The sequence below is a fragment of the Sciurus carolinensis genome, chromosome 7 (genome assembly GCF_902686445.1).
Source record: "Sciurus carolinensis chromosome 7, mSciCar1.2, whole genome shotgun sequence".
Taxonomy (NCBI): domain Eukaryota; kingdom Metazoa; phylum Chordata; class Mammalia; order Rodentia; family Sciuridae; genus Sciurus; species Sciurus carolinensis.
The window spans coordinates 82084422-82107538 of NC_062219.1; the positions used below are offsets into that span (position 1 = coordinate 82084422).

Genomic DNA, 23117 nt, shown 5'->3' on the forward strand with positions numbered 1-23117 from the left:
TTTTAAAGAATATGATTCATGTTCTTTTTCAGTTGAGTATAATATTATAAAGGATGGAATGAAATGGTTTGACTCCTTATCTACCCCCTCATCAGTCTTAGCATAAGAAATTCATTTTAAAAACTTACGAACTGGAGAGTAGTTTTGAAACTTCTTGGTCTCAGAACCCCTTTACACCAAATTTTATTTGGTTTATGTGGGTTATAATTTATTGGTATTTACCATAATAGAAACTTATCATTTAACACATTAGAAACCTAATGAATACTTTCATGTTAATACAAATAATGTAAATATTATAAAAGCATCTGTGAGGAGAGGCATTGTTTTACATTTTTGTCAGTCTTTAATGTCTAGATTAATAGAGGACTGTCAGAGTCCCATATCAGTTTCTACATTCAGTCTTTGTGATATCTCAAGTCATGAATGTGGTTAAAAAAAAGGAAATGCAGTATGCAGTATTAAGGTTATTCATAGTTTTTACCTGCAGAAGCTCCAGGAGTTCCCAGAACATACTTTGAAAAACACCTTTAGTAGTGCAGTTAGGTACTTAAATGAGATATTTGTACCTTAATAGTTGAATATCAAGTGGTAAAATAGTATAATTTTGTTCTAATTTAATTCAAGTTGTGTGAATGCTGCTTACATTTCTTTAAAGACAAGATAATAAAAACTTAACATTTCATAATGTAGTTTGAAATGCTGGCAAAAATTAAGCAATGTTTTGGAGTTGTTCCTAAAATGCTCAACTTTTTATAGTAGGTAGATTATTTCTATGTTTGAAATTTGCCTAAAGCAAGAGTTGGAATTTTGCCTTCTATAAAAGAGTTTTGGTAAATTATAAAATTCAGTGTAGATATTAAGTGTTCTTAAATTTTCTAATGAGAATATAAACTTATCAGTTATTTAATTCTTAATTATTCTGGAGATTTTCTTCATGATATCAGGGTCTCAAAACATTTATTGTCTTTTTTAGTTGATTTTTTTCCCTTTGGTTGTCTCTTAAAGTTTTTGAAAAGCCCAGTAATAATCTGAAATATATAATGCCATATTTTTCATTTTTTACTGACATTAACCAGCATCTGTTAATTCATATAATTTGCTACAATTTAAGTTACATTAGGTTTTAGCTTTTTTTTGTCCTCAGTGGACTAAATAATGGTTAGTGCATCTATTTTTGGGTATCTAACCAGAAGAGATTATATATTTTTAAGGTGTATTTTATTTAATGTAAAGAATTATATCACTTAACATAGCAAATATTTTTGTGTTTGTCTTTCACATAATAGGTGAAGTATTATAGACATCTAGCACCTGATCACTTGCTGCAGATATGTCATCGACTAGGACCACTTCTTGAACAAGAAATTCCTCAAAGTGTTCCTGGAGTACAAACTTTATTAGGAGCTGGAAGACAGTCCTTGCTACGTACAAATAAAAGTAAGAAAATTCTCTAGTACAGTTTAGACATTCTTTTTGTCACTTTGTTTTTGTGTCCTATCTTTGTATGCATTAAAATATGTGTATTTAATAGGCTGCAAGCATGTTGTGTGGAAAGGATCTGCTCTGGCTGCACTGCATTGTGGAAGACCACCTGAGTCACCAATTAACTATGGTAGCCCACCCAGCATTGGTGAGTCGTTTGAGTTCACTATATAATTGATATTCTCTTAGTAAAGAACTTTTGAAAATAAAAAATTTTTTAATTACTGTGATATCACAGAACCTCGTATTATGTGCATCAGCATTCAAAGAGGAAAAACTCAGTTTTTTTCTTTCATTAATAGTTTTTAATAGCAGTAATGTGTAATTATGGAATGTATACATTATTCCTTGTGTAAACTTAATTAGCTCTCTAGTGTTTTATTTTTACAAACTTTTTTTTACTAAAGTGGATGTTATTAGATTGAGTTAGTAGGTGTCAGTATTCAGATTAGTTGTTATAGAAAACAAAAGCAGTTTGGTTATCTGTAAGTTCTGTGCATATTTTTGTAAAGTTCCAAAGGAGAACTGTTGCAGATAGGTCTTCCTCTTAAGTTCAATGTTCCTTTCACCTCAAATATTTCCAGACCCTTGTCTTACCTGGATTGATATACCATCATCTGAGCAAAACTTATTGCTTCCATTTTCTACCTTTCTTCCTTCCAGTGTACTACATAACACTGTAATAGTAATCTTACTCAGTTCTGCCTTTACTGTGTCTTTCTTCTCGAGAGTATGAAGAGGTTAATTGTAATATTTTAATAATATTATATTACCCCTACCACTAAATCAACTCCTGACTTTCAGAGATCTTCATGTTTTAATCATGGTCTTTCCCCCACCTCTACCCTCCTGCTTGCCTGGGAATGTTATGCTCCTTCTTTCTTCCACCTATCCAAATCCTATTTCTTTATTTTCTGGATAATTATTTACTGGTAGTCATTAATAGTTTCATGTTTATGTTTACATATATGTCTTTTCAATAGTTTTTCTTTTGACTTTTTTTTCTTATCTCTTAAAAATGGCATAAGAAGTGGCTTTAAAAATAGGATAATCTTTGTACTTTGTGTGGAGCATTTAGTCCTTTTCATGTAATTATTGATATGTATGTATTTAAATATTGTTATTACTTTGAAAGTGATTCTCTCTTTGCTTTAAAGATTTTTCTTTTCCTCAATTTTCTGCAGTTTGACTACAATATGTCTTAGTGTCAGTATCTTTTAGGTATCTTGTTATTAGTCTTTTTGAATCTGTAATGTCGTCTAAGAAACTGAAAAGTTCTCAGCCATTATCTTTTAAAATAATATGCTCCATTCTTCCTTCTCTAAGACTTCAGTTAAACAAATCCAAGACTTTCTCATTTTAACCTTTCTTTTGCCCTCTTTTATGTGTTTTACATGGATTTGCTTTTTTGTGATGTGTTCTGGCTCATTTCCTTTGACTTATTTTCCAGAGGTATTTTATGTGATATTTGCATGGTGGATAATGTAGATGATCATGTTTTGTCTTTTTAACATGATTATCCTGGTTAAATAGTAATTTAAATATATAATTTACTCGAGAACACCCATTTAAACAAAAAGAATTTGAGGCACTAGTGTAGAAATGTACTGTGAGGTAAAATAGGCTTCCTGAAAGAAGGGAAAGTTAGAATATTATAGGAGCTTTCCCCTTTAGGGAAGTTTATCCTCTCTGAAAAACCACATATCTATCTAAGTAGGTGTTGTGCTTATTCTTTCAACACATTGTCATGCAACCTTGTAGACAGTGGAAGTGTAAAAATGATTGACAGTAAATGTTTCTTTTATCATTTACTATGTGAGTAATTATTGTGTGCAAGGCACTATTCAAAGCATTTTGCATTTTCTCTTTTGAAATATTAAATGATCTGTAGGTAGGGACTATTCTTGTTTTACCGAGAAAGAAACGAAGGCATGGAAAGATTTGGTAACTTGACCAGGGTTACAAATTTATTGAAACATGAATCCAGAATTCAGTCTAGACTCTTTCATGCTGTGTTTTATTTCCAGCTAAACTTTTTTTTCTTCTTTTTTAATTTTTATTTTTACAGATTGCATTTTGATTCATTGTACACAAATGGGGTACAACTTTTCATTTCTATAGTTGTACACAATTCATGTAATCATACTTGTACATAGGGTAATAGTGTCTGTCTCAGTCTACCTTCCTCCTTCCCCCACCCCTTCCCACCCCATTTTCCTCTATACTGTCCAAGGTTCCTCTACCACCCTCCCTCCCCGCATTGTGTATCATCATACACTTATCAGAGAACACATTCCGCCTTTGGTTTTCTGGGCTTGACTTAGTTCACTTAGCATGATATTCTCCAACTGCACCCATTTACCAGCAAATGCCATAATTTTATTCTTCTGTCTGAGTAATATTCTATTATGTATATATACCAGTTTCTGTATTCATTCATCAATTGAAGGGCATCTTGGTTGGTTCCATAATCTAGCTATTGTGAATTGAGCAGCTATGAACATTGATGTGGTCCAGTTAAAATTTCTAATAACACTTGGCACTCAGGAAAATTGGTGTTACTCTTTTTTTTTTTTTTTTTGGAAAAGGATACCAAATATTATCAAATCAGATGAAATATTTTAGACTTAAGTCATAGATGGCCTGATGAAAACAAATATCTGACATTATCCATGTAACAGGGAGTACTATATAAATATGACAAAAATAATGAGTTTTTATAGCAAGGATAGAAATGTGACTAGTTAACCTCAGGCAAAAGCCTTAATTACCAAGCTTATCATTGCTGTTCCTTTCTGAAAGACTATTTGGTTGTTATGGTATTCTTTTTCTCTTCCATTCAGATTTTCAAGAAAATCTTTATATTAAGAAAATTCCTTTACTAGAATGCCAATTTTGCCTACTTTTAAAAAACTCTTTATATGAATATTCATAAAATTGCTAAAGAGAAGCTGGACTGGTCAAAGTGACTATGTAGTCATAGATTAGTGTCATGTCTTAACCACAGTTCACCTTGGTGTACAGTTTGTCAGTCATTGTTATAAAGTTGTGAACAGGAAGATGATGGAAAGAAAAAATTCATTGCCTTTTTTTGGCTTAATAGTTTCCTGCATAATGATGCAATGTATCAATTCAAGCTGTCCAAGTATAGCCTGAAAGAATTTGTTGTAGAAAAATGAGCATTTGTCATATTGACTCATTTCTTTGGTTGATTCCTCTTTGCCATTTTCTGACTACCTTTAAAGTTTCTTTGTTCTTTCTTCATTCATTTTAGTATTACCAAATATTAATGGAAGTAAGGAAAACGTCAAGATTTTAGCTTTTCTTAAGGTTTAAATATTTTATATAGATACCAGATATGAAATTTTGATAAATTTGAGATAATTGGGTTTTTAAATATAAACTTTAATTTGGAGTAAGAAATGATTTATTGAAAAGTTGCATTGGTAGTTCAAAGAGCTCTTGTATTCTCCTCACACATTTTCCCCAATGTTATAATTTTATATTATCTAGTATATTTCTCAAAACTTCTAAACCAACTTTGGTACGTTGTGGTTAACTGAAAAGCAGACCTTATTCATATCTCACCAAATTTTCCACTAATTTTATTTTTTGTTCCAAGATCCATTCCTCAGTATCATTTATACTTTGGGTCTGTTCATTTTTTTATTGAATGTCTTGTAATAACTCAAGAGGATTATTAAGATCAGTATGATGGCTAAATTGAATTTTCTGAGATATTTTCAAACTTATATGCTAACTACTGGACCTTCCTATTTGAATATAACACATTTGCCTTAAACTAAATAGAATTTTATCTCTCTGAAACGATATTCCAAAGCAGAATCCTGGAAATCATTTTATTTTCAGACTTGTTGCTTAAGAGTTTTGTATCACTCATTTATTCAACAAAGGAGTGCTGAGTACCTGTTACACCTGGCACTGGGCTAGGATAAGGAGTTGCTGGCTAAATAAGAACATAATTTTTGTTCTAGAATTGATAGGCTACTTGATCCCCTGTACTTAATTTTTATTCTTATATCCTTGAATTTATCTCTGATCAAGGTTTCTTAACCTTGGCAGTAGTGACTATTTGGGATCAGTTAAATTTTTGTTATAGACTGGTGACATTGTGCACTGTGTAGGATGTATTATCAGCATTCCTGAACTTCACGCATTAAATGTTGGTAGCACCCTCTCCCCAGTTGTCTCCAGACAATGTTAGTATTCCTAGGACAAAACTACCACTTCTCTATCTAAACTTTTGAAATGCAATATGATCATGCCTTGCCTCTACTATTCTCCCCAAATGACTTTAAATAGTCTCAATTGTTTTAATGTGGCACAGAATACTGACCTTTTCTTGCTGTTTCCTCACCTGTACTTAGTGCTCCATCATTGTACAACTCTTTGAGTCAGCCATGTTTTGTTTTTATTCCTTTGTCTCTTTACATCTTGTATTTCTCTCTGAATTTTCCCTTATTTTTTTGTACATTCTATGTACATCTTTTAAAACTTAGATGTCATTGGGTAGAATTAAGTGAGTATAGTTAATTCTTTTTTTTTTTTTTTTTTTTTTTTTTTTTGGGGGGGTGCTAGGGATCGAACCCAGGGCCTTGTGCTTGCAAGGCAAGCACTCTACCGACTGAGCTATCTCCCCAGCCCCTAGTTAATTCTTTACTAAAGCTTTTGTCACATGGTTTCATGTATTTATCTTTGTTTCTTTTTACTGTTAGGTTCTACAGAAGAGTGAGTTGTGTTTTTCCTCTTTATAAGCTCAGCCCCTCAGCATTTGTAAATATTAAATGAAAGGCATTAGGTAATTGATGTAATTGATGCATTAGGGTGGCACAAGAAAAGGTCAGAGGTAGGCAGGGGTTAAAAAAATGGTATAATTGGTAGGAAGAAGAAAGATAGTCAAAGAACAGCTTTATAGTAGCGGGGGGAAACCTGTTTTTTAAGACATTATGGTTTATGAATTATCAGTTTATTATACTTGGAATATAAAACCATACCAATACAATGTAAGAACTATACCTGTCTCAATGTTTTATATCATTTTATTTTATAATTTACTTATAAATCCTGACTACTTTATACCTCCTAGTCCTTGATTTAAATTCTGAAAGTCAAACTAGGGTTCAATCTTCATATAGGACCTCCAAAGTGGTCAGTTCTTTTCTTGCACTCTGGAATATCCTTTAATATTATTTTCAAAACAAAAGCCATAACAATAAAAAACAACCAAAAAATTACAGCAATCTGTTCTTTTTACTAACTTGTATTTGCTGTATAGGAGCTAAGTAGCATAGCCACATTTACTTTCAAAGATATGAATTTCCAATAGTACCTTTTCTATTACCTCCTTATCTACATTATGCCTATTTTCACCTATAGTTTATTCTATATTTGCCTATATATAATTTTACTTCAGTAATAAAAGAATCATGGGTAGAGGGAAATCAGGAAAGAAGAGACTTAAAATATATAGAGAGAGTTTAAAGTTAAATTTGTATACATGAAAGCAAACTAAAGGATTTCATTTCTCTTACATTTACCATATTACCAAAATAAACGTTAAGTTTTAGGTCTCCCATTTCTTATCTTTTTTTGGCACTTTTTTTTTTAACCTATATACTTAACCTTGTTTTATTTATTTATTTTCTGTGCAAGGTTGCTGTTAAAGTTCTGTAATCTTAGTGGGTGAGAATAATGAGTTTTGGAGAACCTGTTTCTTAGAAATGTTGGTAGTATAAGGAAGTAACTTTGCCTTAAATAATATCATTATTACCCAAATATCTAATAAGTCTGAAATCCTATCTACATTTATAATTCTGAGATTATCTGAGGAAACTAGTTTGAACAAAGGCAACAAGGAATCACTTAAAACTATATGCAAATTTTTGAAGAGAAGTCACTTCTACCTTCTCATTTTGAGTGATATTTTGCCATATTTCCAAAACTGTCTTTGAATTATTCTGTGATTGGTAGTTTAACATTTATTCAATCAGGAAGTTTTCTTCTCTAGACCCTTAGATTTATTTAATATTTTTGTTATATATTTCTTATGTGTTAGAAAGATTGTTTCATATTATAAATCTATAAAGTTTAACATAATTTTAACATGTAATATGTAATTTGACATTTAACATCAGTAAATAATAAGATTTTTAAATGTGTTTTTATTTCTTTATCACTTATTCTTTCTCTGATATTCTCTGTTCAATCTTTTCTCTTTTTTCCTTTTATTCAGTTCATACTTTATTCCTAGTTAGATATCTACTTATTACTTATTTAAATGCATTATTTTTCAGTAACAATTTTTTCTTTCACTACATTTTCTTGTGCTTTCCTAGTTATAATCCTAGTGTAATGGTTCTATAATTTGTGTTTTTGTCTGATTATTTCTAATTTAGATATTTTCTTTTTTTGTCTTGGTATTTTTTAATCTTTAACCTAAATGATCTTTATATTTCCATTTGGCATGGTTTTACTTTTCTTAACTTTCTTCTCTCTTCCTTTCTTCTGTAGTCTCCTATTTCTTCTCTTTTTTTCCTTTCAGAAACACATTTCCAAGATAAATTTTTTTGGGGAAGGGAGGTTTGTTTGCTTCAGGGAAATAAAGTGAATGTTCATTATGACAAAGTACCAGATAAGGAAAGAGACTTTATTTTTTTTGCTTAAATTTCTTTTCAATTTATCATTGACCAAAAAAGGGGTGAAACTTTGAAGAATGACAGTTTCCTAAAGTGAACTTAAATTACTGATCTTGTAGCTGCGTGTTAATTTTTTTGTTAAATAATAAAATCAAATTTGCTTTTAGGTTATAGACATGGTAAGGGATGCTCCATCCCCATGATTTATCTGGCTAGCAGTTTCGATAGTAATTAGGAAACACTTGCCATCATATATTTCCCAGAATTACTAAGTTTTATGTTCAATTTTATATCTTTGTAAATGAAGCAAATTATTATATTCTAATAAGTTCTCTTTTTATTTTGAATTACTTCAGGGACCTTTGAATTAAAGGATTTGAACTTTTTTTATATACCTTTTGAAACTAGGAAGTTCATAATCAGTTTGAATAGATGTTTATATAAATAAAGCAACAATTTTCAGCTCCTTTGGGAAGCTAGTGGGGTATAAAGGTATCTCTCAAAAGTCTGTTTTGTTTTCTCTCTCTTTTTTTTTTTTTTGGTACCAGGGATTGAACCCAGGAGCACTCAACTTCTGAGCCACATCTCCAGCACTTTTCTTTTTTATTTTGAGTCAGGGTCTCACTGATTTGCTTAGGGCCTCTCAAAATTGCTGAGACTGGCTTTGAACTTGGGATCTTCCTGCTTCAGCCTCCCAAATTGCTGGATTACCAGCATAGGCTACCATGCCCAGCACAAAAGTCTTAAAGTTTAGAAGAGAAACTATGATCAGATAGATTTACTTTCTTTTTAATGTATACATTTTTTAGTTGTAGGTGACAATATCTTTATTTTATTTTTATGTGGTGCTGAGGATCGAACCCAGGACCTCATGCATGCTAGGTGAGCACTCGACCACTGAGCCACAACCCCAGCCCCCTGGATTTACTTTTATAATACCTAATGATTTGGTTGTTGAGGGTCAGTACTTATAGAATGTTGGCATAAAAACTTTTGAGTTTGCAAAACTTTTTGTACTGTTTGCCTTTCATAGAACTCCATAATGTACCCCCACTTTATTAATGAGGAAAACAAAGCTTAGAGAAATAGTAGTAAATTCAGTTAGTTCTCTGGTTATTTTGCTTTAGATCGTACACATTTAACTTTATATCACATTTATATAGTCTCTTTTGCCTTTGTTAGTTTCTTTTTTTTTTTTAATTTTTTTTAGTTGTCAGTGGACTTTTTTTTTTTTTTTTTTTTTAGATTTACTTATATGCAGGGCTGAGAATCAAAACCAGTGCCTCACACATGCTAGGTAAACACTCTACCACTGAGCTTTGACCCCAGCCCCCTTTGTGAATATCTTTATGCATTAATGTTGAACCAACTATGTCAGTTTTTTGATTTAGGTATAGCAAGTCCTTTGAATTGTGCCTCAATATATGAACTCAAGAAACAATAAAGCATGATATGCATGATATATTCTTTCAAGTTTATATATTGCCAGACAGATACTTAAATTTGAGAGGAGATATTTGATTCCTTGAGAAAACTGTAAGAATCTTGGTATCAAACCCAATAAAATTTTTTCTGAAATGAAATTTATTTTTTGAACCCTCTAGTTTCTTTTGCTAATTTTCTTTTGCTTTTAGTTATATCCTTTCTGATCCTTTCTTACTGTGGTCAAGTGAGAAAACTGCAATTAATTATCCCAAAGCAAATCTTATATTATTCCATTCTTTTCTCCCAAAAACTCTTCAACATATTGCTGGAATTTAGTAAAAATACCTCACATAACTTAGAAAACATCTACATTCTGCCCTACCTTCTCAGTCTCTTCAACACTTGACTTCTTTATGCTGGTTTAGTCCTATGCTCTTTCCATCCTCAGTTCATTGTACATGCTGTCCTAAACCTTAAACATGCTCCCCTCTCATCTTCTTTGGATGTTTTTCAGGTGTTAGTTTAAATGTTTGCTTTTCACAGATGTCTGCCTGGACTCTCTTATAAACTGTCTCCCATATGTTTAGAATCCTTTGCTTTATATTTCAAGATTTCCCTTTATCTTCTGTTTGATAGCACTTATGACTGTTTTAAGTCCTTGTTTCATGTCTTTCTTCCCTAATAGACTACAGTCTCCATGAGTGTAAGTACCATGTCTTTCTCTGTGACCGCCCCCACCTTTGCATCCTTTAGCCCATAGTTGGCTTATAGTGTTCTGTAAATGTTTATTGACTCCAAAGTGAATGACTGAAATGTTTGACATAAAACTACATAACTTAAAATACTTTTTTATTTAAAAGAAAAATGTGTGTTGTTAGGTTTACCTCAGTAGTGGAGTATATGTTTAACATGCACGTGAGGCCTTGGGTTCAGTACCTAGCACCACCAAGCTAAAAGGAAATTTTAAAAATACTAAAGGGAATAACTGTAAAAAAGGTATAATACTGCAAATATTGTACCATTGTAGTTTTTTGAAATAGCAACAGACTATTTCCAGGAAATTATAGTGTTTGCCCTTTTTTTTGATGTTCTTGTTATGTACTGGGTTCATGAAATTTTTGGCTTAATTCTTGAGATCATGATATCATTACTTTTTTGTATTTTATTTCAGAGAGTATTTCAGTTCACCTTTTAATACATTATTCATCTTTAATGGTACCTACCAAATTTTAAAAATATGATATTTTTCAAACAGGTACAAGTAAACACTAAAACTGAAAATAAGAATATGAATTATTTGGAGAGTAGTTACTGTGTGTACAAATTATTTTAGTTAGCAGAGTAAAATAAGGAGAGAAGCATTTATTGTTGTGTTGCCTAGGTGATCATTTCTCGTTACCCTTCTATTCCCCATTACTTGTCCCCCTTTTTTATGAACAAAAAACTAATTACAGGATTATCCTTCTAATGTTGCTTTCCCCTTCTACTTTGACTGAAGGTGTTATTTTACTTGTCTTGCTCCTTTGTTGGTCAGTCGCTAATTGCTGATAAAGAGACTGAATGGTGCTGTAGAAATAGACCAATTTGTGTTGAATTATTTTATAGATACTTCTGACCCTTGAAATATGATTATTTAGTTGTCATTTCCTGCTAATACATATTAGTAACCTCAAAACTTCTTTGGCAGACTTCTCTATTGTGGCTCTACAGTGAATTATATGTTCTTCCTTACATAGTTTCCTCCTAAGTTATCTTTTTAAAAAATATTTTTAATAGTAGTTGGACGTAATACCTTTTTATTTATTCATTTTTATGTGGTGCTGAGGATCTAACCCAGTGCCTCACACATGCTAGGCAAGCTTTCTACTGCTGAGCTACAACCCCAGCCCCCTCCTAAATTATCTTTAATATTTCTCTCTTTTTACTTTAAAACTCAGTGGGAGGGCTGGGAAGTAGCCAAGCATTTATGAGGCCCTGGGTTCAATCTCCAGTACCTCATAACAAAACAAAACAGAAAACTACCAATGGGAGGGATTTTAGTGTGTGTGTATGGTTCTAGGGATTGAACACAGGGTTACAACAAAACCTAAAAACAAAATATCTTTTGCTTTCTAACATCAAAATATGTGAATTCTTTCTTTATAGAATCTTTTTTCAAGCCATCGTCAAATTGGCAATGGTCATACTCTGTAGTATAATACACATTCACATATTTTGTATAGTTTTAAAATTTTTAAATGTTTAATTTTTGCATCTTTATCCCTGGGTCTGTTTTTATTAGTCTTTGAATTTAAGTTGATCTCTTCAGGCATTTTAGATTTTTCTTACTGCCTTTTTAAGTTCCTTGAAGTAGATTGAGCTGTATTTAATTTAAAAAGCGAATTAGAATGAATATGTGCCCAATGAACAAAGCTTGGAAAACAGAAGAGTTCCAAAATTGTTCTTACTGGTTATCTTGTATTAATACTTCAGAATGTTTTCTTTCAGTTTCTTTCCCCCACTAATATTAGGGTCCATTGCCACCCTGTAGTAATTAGAGAACATATTTTAGCATCTTATTGCTTGTATCAAACCTGACCTTCACCTCTGGGAAAGTTATGTTTTATCCTTCAGTTGTCTTATTGGTAAGAATAGTCCCATATTGGGGATAATGGATAGTACTTATCTCCAAGGGTGGTTTAGGATTAAATGAGAATATATGTAAAGTGGTTTGAATAATGCCTGCTATAATATAGCACTCAGAAAATGTTAGCCATTATTATGCAAATCTGTTGTATACCAGAATTGTGTATGTGCTATGTATTTTTCCCTACATTGTATTTCTTATTGTATTTTGACATTGACTAACCTTATTTATATCATCTAATTAGTCTTTCTGTCATCACATTCTTGAAGTCTTAGTAAGAACCTCTTAGTAGCTTCACATCAGCTTTCTTTATTCATAGCCATTTCTCAGGTATTTGATCCTGGCTTTTAGCATAACTTCTGTCAGAGATTTATGATTAACTGTGTTTTGTTGTCGCTTGATGATATTATGTTTTTGTGTGTGACCCCATATTTATATCTGCTTTTCATTAGAATACTTTTGTGGTTATTTAAAACAAATAACATTTCATGTAATTTTCTGCCTGTTAAATACTTCATGCTTTACAGAATATTTATGTGAAAGAAATTCTGAAACCACCAATACATATGACCTTGCAATGAACTTGGAAGTTCATTTTTATAAAAATTGCTCTCTGAGTGTCTGGTTATAAATATAGCATTATTTCTCTGGAAATCTTATTTAAACATCTAAATTGGGCATGGCATTTATAAGAAATAAATTCAGTTGAAATTTATTTTCATGTACTCTTCTTTTCATGTACTCTGTTTTTAATTACTATTTTTGCAGTTCATTCAAGTTTAGTTTTATAGATTTCTTTGTCTTATAGTAATGTCTTATTAGTTTTATATTTAGAAAATCTTTATTAATGCAGATTGTGGAAATTAAAATGAAGCCTAGTTACTGATTATCCAGAATTCACTCTTTTGTATTTTAATTGAGGAACATTTTCTGTGTTTATATATATCATCATAATTACTTTTACATTTTACTTAAAGAAAACCTGGGAGCCTTTATTCCAATTGTTTTCTTTAACCAGAAGCACAGCTAGAATAAAATTAGTCAACATGTAATTAAAAAATGATTTTAATAAAAATTCTTTCAAACAACTGTCTGGTGAAATGTCCTGATGTTGTTTCTTATTTGAGCATCGATTTTTCTACATCAGAAAAGGCTCTAACTTATATTAAGATACCTTCTGACTTAAATATTCTGTCTTCCTGTTGCCTCCTCATCTAGTTTTCTATCACAAAAATTGTGTCTCCTGGTTTTGGTAATCTAAAGCTCATGCATTTTGCATTCATTCATTAGGTTACCAGCAGAACTGTTTTCATGAGTTGGTAGAAGTTATAGTCACTTTTCTTGGGCTCTCAAATTCTGATTGTTAAGGTGAAACAGCTTTCCTATGTTGGAGTAGGTACTATATAGCATATTATTGGCCTTAGCAGTTACAGAATAACAAAATAGTAAGCTCTGCATTTTTGTTTATTGATAGTGATTTTAATTTTTCCAAATTATCTTTTTAAAATTATGATTAATTTTGATCTTGAAAATTTTATTTTGGTTTAATCATGCTTGTACATTTTATACAGTACGTGCAAAAGGAGGAAAAGTACATATTTTGGAGGAAGTTGATGATGGTATTTCTGCATTAGTACTTGCTGATTTTTATCATGTATTTTTCTACTATCTTCAAAAAGGTAATTGCTAAGGTTATTGTAGATGCTCTTTTAGGGTAGCTACCACCCTTTTTTTTTAAACTTGTTTCATATGGAACATATTTGTATAGTGAGAGAAACTAGGGCAGCTTTGATTGATTATGTTAATTTTTTTATGAAATAATTTTCATTGAAAACTTGGATGCATCTATAGGAAGAAAGCACCATGTTCCTGGATTTAAAAAATGTCAATTCTGGGACTCAGATTGTGACTCAGTGGTAGAGTACTTGCCTAGCACGAGTGAGGCACTGGGTTCAATCCTCAGCACCACATAAAAATAAATAAATAAAATGAAGGTACCGTGTCCATCTACAACTTAAAAAAAAGAAACTATTTAAAAAATGGCAGTTCTAATAGGTATTGACGAGGATGTGGGGAAAAAGGTACACTCATACATTGATGGTGGGGTTGCAAATTAGTGCAGCCACTCTGGAAAGCAGTGTGGAGATTCCTCAGAAAGCTTGGAATGGAACCACCGTTTGACCCAGCTATCCCACTCCTTGGCCTATACTTAAAATCAGCATACTACAGAGATAGAGCCACATCAGTGTTCATAGCTGCTCAATTCACAATAGCCAGATTGTGGAACCAACCTAGAAGTCCTTCAATTGATGAATGTATAAAGAAAATGTGGTATATATACAGTGGAATATTACTCAGCCATAAGAATGATAAAATTATGGCATTTTCAGGCAAATGGATGAAATTGGAGAATATCATGCTAAGTAAGATAAGCCAATCTCAAAAACCAGAGGACGAATGATCTTGCTGATAAGCAGATGATGACACATAATGGGGGGTGGGAGGGGTTAGTGTTTGGGTTAGGGTTACGGAGGGGGGGCAAGAATGGGGGAAGGAAGGACTGTATAGAGGGAAAGAGGGGTGGAAGGGTGGGGGGAAGGGAAAAATAACAATCAAACAGCATTACCCTATGTAAATTATGATTACACAGATGGTATGTCTTTACTTCATGTACAGAGAAACAACATGTATCCCATTTGTTTACAATAAAAAAAGGATCAAAATGGCAGTTCTTTGCCAACAAATGATTTTAGATTTATATTTCCAATAAAGTATTAAAAACTTTGCTGTTATTTTCAAAATTAATAATCAAGAATAAGACATTTAAATGGACTCATAATGAAGAGGAATACCCAGATATTAAAACATCATTAAGTAGAAAATTGAAATTTTGATAATGGTATATAAATAGACTTTAAGGCCTTGTGTGTGTGTGTATGTGTATAAACTTATCTATCTATATATAAATGTAATCACAGTTTAACAGAAAAGAGAATTAGTAAATGGAAGGATGGAAGGGCAGGAACCAAATGGTCGATTATTTGGGGGAGGAAAAATACTTTTAGAGACTGAATAGTGTGTACTAAAATCACAATGTATTGAAAAGTTAAATGAGAAGTTTTAACCACAAAAAAATACAAGGAAACATTAAATGGATATTTATTGTACTATTGTCTAGTAGGAGGACTCTTCATATTCAAACTGAAGAAGAAATCACAAAGGAAAGGAAAAGTATTGATTGAAGTGACTGTGTAAAACTGTGGTATGTCAAATAACAACAGAATATGAAAGCCAAGTGTATTGTGGAAAATGGAAATGTTTCCCTAGAATATGACTGGAGAAATTGAAGTTTAGAAAGAGTAACTTTCATAACATCTCCACAGTGTCAGATTATAATACAAATCTGTCAAGCCTTTCTCTTATTAAGGAATATAGCATAGCTATTAAAATGCTTTGGGACTGAGGTTGTGACACAGTGGTAGAGCGCTTGCCTAGCATGTGTGAGGCACTGGGTTTGATTGTCAGAACCACATATAAATAAATGAATAAAATAAAGGTCCATCAACATCTAAAAAATATTTTTTTAAATGCTGTTTATGAGGAAACCCCTTTCAGAATTTATAAAGTGATTTCATTGGGTAGTAGAATTAAGGATTGTTTCATTTATGCTGTTATTTTCTAAATTGAGCATGCATTGTGATTAGAGAAATAAATCAATTATTGAAAAACAACTAGATATGAACTAATAAGAGGTGACTTGGGAGTTTGATTTATCATTGTAATGCCTAGAGAAGTACTAGATAAGAAGCCACTGACTAGAGATACTTATCTTTATAGCTAATTATGTTTAAGAAATTGTGGGTCTTTTATCTCTACTAATTAATTCTGTAGAGTTGTGTATATAGACTATTTTAAAGACTGCTTTGAATGATTTTTTTCACTATTTTGTTCCTTTTTTACTTTAGACTTTAAAGAGACTAATAGTTTAAATGAGTAACAGGGATTTCTGAAATTTTTTAATTTCATTTACTGATGTATTTTCAGATAATTGTTTTAACCAGCTTTTTGCTGCTGTGACTAAAAGGACCCAACCAGGACAATTATAGAGGAGGAATGGTTTATTTGAGGGCTCATGGTTTCAGAGGTCTTAGTCCATAGACAGCTTATTTCATTCCTTAGGGCTTGAGGTGAGGCTAAACATGGCGGGGACATGTGTCAGAGAGAAGCAGCTCACATCATGATCAGGAAGCAGAGAGAATGAGTTTCTATTCTCCAGATACAAAATATATATCCCAAAGCCATGCCCTCAAGTCCCCCAACCTCCAGCCACACCCTACCACTTCAGTTACCACTCAGTTAATCCCTGTCAGGGGATTTATTCACTTATTGGGTTAAGACTCTTACAACCCAGTTATTTCTCCTGTGAACCTTCTTGCGTTGTCTCACATGTGAGCTTTTGGCGGAGAGCTCACATTCAGACCATAATACGTATTTACCTCTGCTCCCTTTTGCAAGTTTATATACATGTAGCCAGGGCAGTTGAAATGAAGCACTAGTTAGAAACGTTTTGGAGTTTTAACTCTTGTCAGGTAAAGAAATCCTCCATTTTTGTTTCAGTCCTAAACCTCATTGTTTTATTACCATGTAATTTATTTATTTGCTTGATATACATGGATCATCTGTTAAACACCAGCCACAATATTCAGCTCTTCTGGTTCAAATAGAACTACAAAAAGAACAACAAATAGAACAACAAAAAAATCCTGCCCATATTGAGTTTGTTATGTTGTAGTGGGAGGAGGCAAGAAACAAGAAAGGTACATAATAAGCAAATAAATTTATAGTATCAGGTGACTAGTGATAAAGAACCAAATATAGAGCTACAGAAAGGTGGGTCAAGGGAGTTATTAGAGAGTAGGCTGCAATTTTCAAAGGGCTGAGTTTAGGCTTAATTGAGAGAGTAATAAACATCTGAGAGAAGACTTAAAAGTGGTTAGCATTCTAGACAGAGTCAAAAAGCCAGTTCCTAGGTTAGGAGCATGTCTGATGTTTTGGAAGAATGGGGGTGATACGAATGGATAGAGTAGATCAAGGGGAGAAGTAGCAGATGAGGTCATAGAGGTACTAGGAGACAAGTTTATGCAGAGTCATGTTAAGTCGATGGCTAAGGAAGTTTGTGCTTTCTCTGAATGAAATGAAAAGCACTGTAGTTTTGAGTGAGAAGTGATGTTAGAGGGCAGCAAGTTAGGATGCATTTGAAATTCATCAGTCTTCCTGCATGAGGTATCTTTCTGACCCTGGAGGGTAAGAAAGAATTTGTTGAGTAAAAAAGATTTTAGAGTTGCTTTGTTCTAAGAATATTTCCCATCACTGTACTTAGGATAGTATATGTACTTTTAAAACAAAGTCATACGTGATACTTAATTTAAAGTGAAAACTATAAATAATGTCATATAAATAACTTAATCCTTTGTGTCCTTTTATATGTTTAATCATGCTCTTTTAAAAATTAACATTCTAGTTCAATAAAATTTAAAGAATTCCTACAATCTAAGAGACACTTCCTTTTTTTTTACTAAAAAATTCAGTTGTTATACTCTTATTAGAATAATCACCGTTTGCTTTTTTGCCATATAGCTGTAAGATAAATTGAACCATTTTGTGTATCTTAACTAAGATTCATTTATATACTTTTTTTGTTTAAATGACTGTATACTCAATTGTGAGAAATACAAGAGAATTTCTGATCATTATTAAAGTAGTTAAGTTCTAGTAGTGAAGACTGACATTACACTATTGATGTATAAAAGAAAATGTGAGTCCATTGAGTGTGAATCCCAGGTTATTCTCCTTTCTTTGTAAAATTATCTACTTATTTGACTTGGTTAGACCTTCCTCAAATTCAGCATTATTCAGTTGTACTTCAAGTTCCGAACAGTACATAACATTTATCATCTAACACCAATAGTTACAGTTTGGGAATCTCCAGCTAATTACCTTGGAACTTTATATATTATTCTGCCCATATGGCATATTTTAGTGCTATTGCACAAGTTTGTAAATTGGTTTAGTGGAGGACTCTGTTAGTTACATTCTTATAGGACAGGTTCATAATATAGTTACTCAGTAGCTCAATAGTTAACTGGTAGCTAAGCATTATAAAGGGTAGTGTACAGTATAGTTTTAATTATGTTTCACTTATTTTTTTGGTACTGTGGATTGAACCCCGGAGTGCTTAAGCTCTGAGCGCTTAAGCTCTGAGCTGCATGAACCACATCCCTAGCCCTTTATATCTATATCTATCTACACACACACACACATTTTATTTTGAGATGGTCTCACTAAATTGTTGAGACTGGCTTTGAACTGGTGATCCTCTTGCTTCAACCTCCCAAGCCACTGGAATTAAAGGTGTGTTTCACAGTGCCTGGCCTGTGTCTCACTAGTAATGGGTTTCTGAAAAGTTTTATTTGAACACTTGACTGTAAAGTGATTTTTTTGAAAGGGATATTGTTTTTTTGTTTTTTTTTTTTTCAATTGATTCCCAAAAGAGAAATGAAGATTTAATTTTAGCTCAGCTCAAATATTTAGTAAAAACTATTTAGGACAGCAGTAATGTTTTCTTATGTGTAAAGGAATTTTTTTTTTTTTTTGCCTAGACAGTACTTTATTAACTCTTGAGTTTTAAATTGTTTTTATAATAAACTTATATGAAATTTTTAGTGTGCATACTTGTGCTTGCTCATTGTAAAATGATAGCTTTAATGTTTTAATTATCTCCAGCATTTTCATACCCCAGTGGTGCTAAATATTTTCATAAAATTTGGCATTTTGAGAATTTTATAAATTTTTAATAGAAGGAATTAAAGCACATATTGTAACACTGTCAGTATGTGTGGTATGTCATCACTTATTTTCTTATAGAACAGACAGGAGAGTCTGAGATGTCAGTGGTCCTTGGTATTTGAATAAGATGATTCGAGTTCTCTTTTGGCAGAACAATTGATGTCTGTGGTATCATGTGATTCTTGCATGAAATGAGTTTGGAGTCCAAGCATTGAAGAATGTATTTTACCAATTAATTTCTGTGCAAAAGGAAAATATGTCAGAGGCCAATCTGTGATGGAAACTAAGTCTCTGTAAATTATTGTATAATCAGCTTAGCACTAAACATACCAGTTTGCAACTGTCAAACCTTGTCTTAGACATTCCCAGGTATTAGAATAGATTGTTATATAGAATTTATATGCTAACAGAAAGAGAAATATTATTCTCAGAATATAAAGTGATTGTTAAAAAACATTTACGCTTAAGTGTTCTTTGAGATATTCTTGCTTTAGAACCTAATATTCAGCATCCATCTTCATCTCTCTTCATCAGATCCCAAGATTTTTTTTTCTTTTGACTTGCAAATGCAGTGTGAGCCAAAAATGTAGTGAATATGGAAAAAAAGTACTGAGGTTCTTTTCAGTACACCTGAAATATTTATGTTTCCTCGACTTTTAGGGCATAATTTTGAGGTCTAAATCTGAGTTAAGTGTTTTGGACATATATTTATTTTTCTTTGAGACTAAATTCAAGTAAGAAAGTATAGTGCTAAATATATAATGTAGGTGGTATATCAGGCACAATATCTTCTATTAAAAGATAATCTGTAGGTTATCAATATGCCTACAGATCAGTCATCACATATTTATTGAGCACTTTCTTTGTCCATAAGTTAACAGTGTAAAAAATAAATACAGTAGTAATTTAGACAAAAGAGATCATTTTGGGGTAGAGTCAACATATCCATCTTTGAGGTGGAAGGTAAGCTTCAGTCACATCTTGAAAAATGGTTAGAATGAATGAATGAATTGAAAAGTGGGAGCCAGTGGGTTCACAAAAAAGGAATTATTATACAAGTGTTTGACAGGATTCCTAATTTAATTATTTTTTTAATAATGCAAGTGATTTATTTTTCTGCCTTCAATTGTTTCAGAGTCTTCTTAAACACCATTCTGTGTGGCATATGTAGAGTATTCAAATATTGGTAGATCAAAAAAAAATCTCTAAACTGCAGTTTTAACAGCTTTTGTAAGAAAATCTCTCACGAGACTTTTAAAGAAATAATATAAAACTGCTTTTTGTTCTTAACTCTAGACAGAGTCAAGAAGTCTGGGTTTTAACAGGTCATTTAATTGTGTTTGCTAATTTACAAAATGAGAATAGTTTCTGACTAAACTTACTTCAGGTGAAATAATGTTTTTATTGACTATTTTTGAGACTCTTAACCAGGAACAATATGTATCAGAAAGCATTTTATTTTTATAAGCATATGACAAATTGAAATATGTGAATTCTGAAAACTTGGTAATGTAAGAAAATTAATTGTTTTATATTAATTAATTTCCCCCCATTTTCTTGGTAGCGGATACTCTGTTTTCAAGGAAGCTGAATGGGAAATATAGACTCGAGCGACTTGTTCCAACTGCAGTGTATCAGCACATGAAGATGCATAAACGAATTCTTGGACACTTGTCATCTGTATACTGTGTAACTTTTGACCGTACCGGCAGACGTATATTCACTGTAAGTAATTTTGAAAGTATTATCTTTACTCCCATATGGGATTTAAGAAACTTTGCTTATACCAGGTATGGTGGTGCGTGCCCATAATCCCAGCAGCTTGGGAAGTTGAAACAGAAGGATAGCAAGTTCAAGGCCAGTCTCAGCAACTTAGTGATACCCTGTCTCAAAATAAAAAGTAGAAAAAAAGGGCTGGGAATGTAACTTGGTTAAACACCCTTGGGTTCAAGTCCCGGTACCAAAACCAAAAAAAAAAAAAAAAAAAACAAGCACCGCTTATAGGTGAAAGTGAAATAAAAGCTAATGGAAAACTGGAAATCCAATTAAACTACAATTTAATGTACAGTAACAGACTTTTCTTAAATTTGGACTTCAAGTTTGGAGATTTCTTAAAAGCCATGTTGTAGCAGTCACTGTTATATTATGGGCCTACATGATGAATAAATGTAGCTCTCAACATTATATCAAACATGTAGTTTGACATTTTATAAAATGTCATGCAGTAATTTTAATTCTATACTAAGGGCACTTCCCAACTGAGTTAAGCAAATTTGTAGGAGATTATTAAAAGTACCATTTTATATTATCCATAGAAAACCATATGCTACTCTGGGAAAATTTCCTTTAAATAGTGATAGAAAAAATTCTGAGCATATCTAATACTCTGCTTATGATCTTCTTATCCTTAACACCTTACTCTTTAAAATATCTAATGTTGTGGTCTTTCTTTCACTACATAAAACAACTTTTATTTCTAGTTTTTTTTTTTAATTATTTTATTTGTTTTAATAAGTTATACAAGACAGTAGAATGCACTTTGATACATCATATATAATGGAGTATAATTCCTCATTCTTCTGGTTATACATGATGTAGAATACCACCGGTCATATAGTTATATATGTACTCAAGTTAATAATGTCTGATTCATTCTACTATCCTTCCTACCCCCATAACCTATCCCCTCCTTTCTGTCCCTCTACCTAATCTAAAGTAACTCTATTCTTCCCTAGCCACACACCCCCATTGTGAATTAGCATCCACATATCAGAGAAAACATTCAACTTTTGTTTTTTTGGGATTGGCTTATTTCACTTAGCATAATATTCTCCAGTTCTATCCATTTAGCAGCAAATGCCAGAATTTCATTCTTATTTCAGTCTGAGTAATATTCCATCGTATATGTATATACCACATTTTTTAATCTATTCATATGTCGAAGGGCACCTCGGTTGGTTCCATAGTTTAGCTATTATGAATTGAGCTGCTGTAAATATTGTTATGGTTTCATCACTGTAATATGCTGATTTTAAGTCCTTTGGGTATGAACCGAGGAGTGGAATAGCTGGGTCAATTGGTGGTTCCATTCCGGGTTTTCTGAGGAATATCTATACTGCTTTCCTCAGTGGTTGTACTAATTTGCAGTCCCACCAGCAATGTATGAATGTACCTTTTCCCCACATCCTCACCAACTTTTATTATTATTTGTATTCTTGATAATTGCCATTCTCACTGGGGTGAGATGAAATCTTAGAATAGTTTTGATTTGATTTCTCTAATTGCTAAAGATGTTAAACATTTTTTTCATACTTTAGTTGACTGTATTTCTTCTGTGAAGTGTCTGTTCAGTTTCTCAGCCCATTTATTGATTGGGTTATTTGTTTTTTGGTGTTGAATTTTTTTGAGTTTTTTTTTTTATCCTGGAGATTAGTGCTCTCTCTGAGGTGCATGTGGTAAAGATTTTCTCCCATTCTGTGGGCTGTCTCTTCACATTATTGATTATTTCCTTTGCTGAGACAAAGCTTTTTAGTTTGAATTCATCCCGTTTATTGATTCTTTTACTTCTTATGCTTTAGGAAGTCAGATCCTAAGCTGAAGATTTGGTGAAGATTTGGGCCTACTTTTTCTTCTGGTCTAGTGCCTAAGTCTTTGATCCACTTTGAATTGAGTTTTGTGAGAGATAGGGGTTTAATTTCATTTTGTGGATTTCCAATTTTCCCATCGCCATTTATTGAATAGACTTTTTCCCTAGTGAATGTTTTTGCTAATGTTGTTTTCAAAGAAACTCTTTGGATTTTTTAATGTTTCTTTTAAATCCCCTCACCCATTCCTTGGTGCTAGACTCTCAGGACCTTAAACATGGTAGGCAAGTACTTTACCACTGAACTAAACCCCCAGCCCTCTCTCTTAACTCAATGAATGTGTAGAAGTAAAAGTTTTATAGCTTTAAGTGAGAAAATTACTTTTGAATATTTTAGTTTATTTTCAGGTGGGCACCTGAAACTATTTATGGGTGCCCCATTAAGGGTAATACTTATTACACTACTGTAGTTATACTTATTGTTAAACACTACCCT

General features: G+C 32.2%; 1 protein-coding gene across 2 annotated transcripts in view; it reads left to right on the forward strand.

The window, feature by feature from the left end:
• Positions 1 to 23117, forward strand: part of Phip (pleckstrin homology domain interacting protein) — a 122771-nt gene that overhangs the window by 14630 nt on the left and 85024 nt on the right. For both annotated transcript variants that reach the window (XM_047557577.1, XM_047557576.1), the window contains exons 5-7: positions 1290 to 1440; positions 1535 to 1633; positions 20603 to 20763. In XM_047557577.1, coding sequence (XP_047413533.1) covers positions 1290 to 1440; positions 1535 to 1633; positions 20603 to 20763 — 411 coding nt within the window. The remainder of the gene's footprint in view (positions 1 to 1289; positions 1441 to 1534; positions 1634 to 20602; positions 20764 to 23117) is intronic.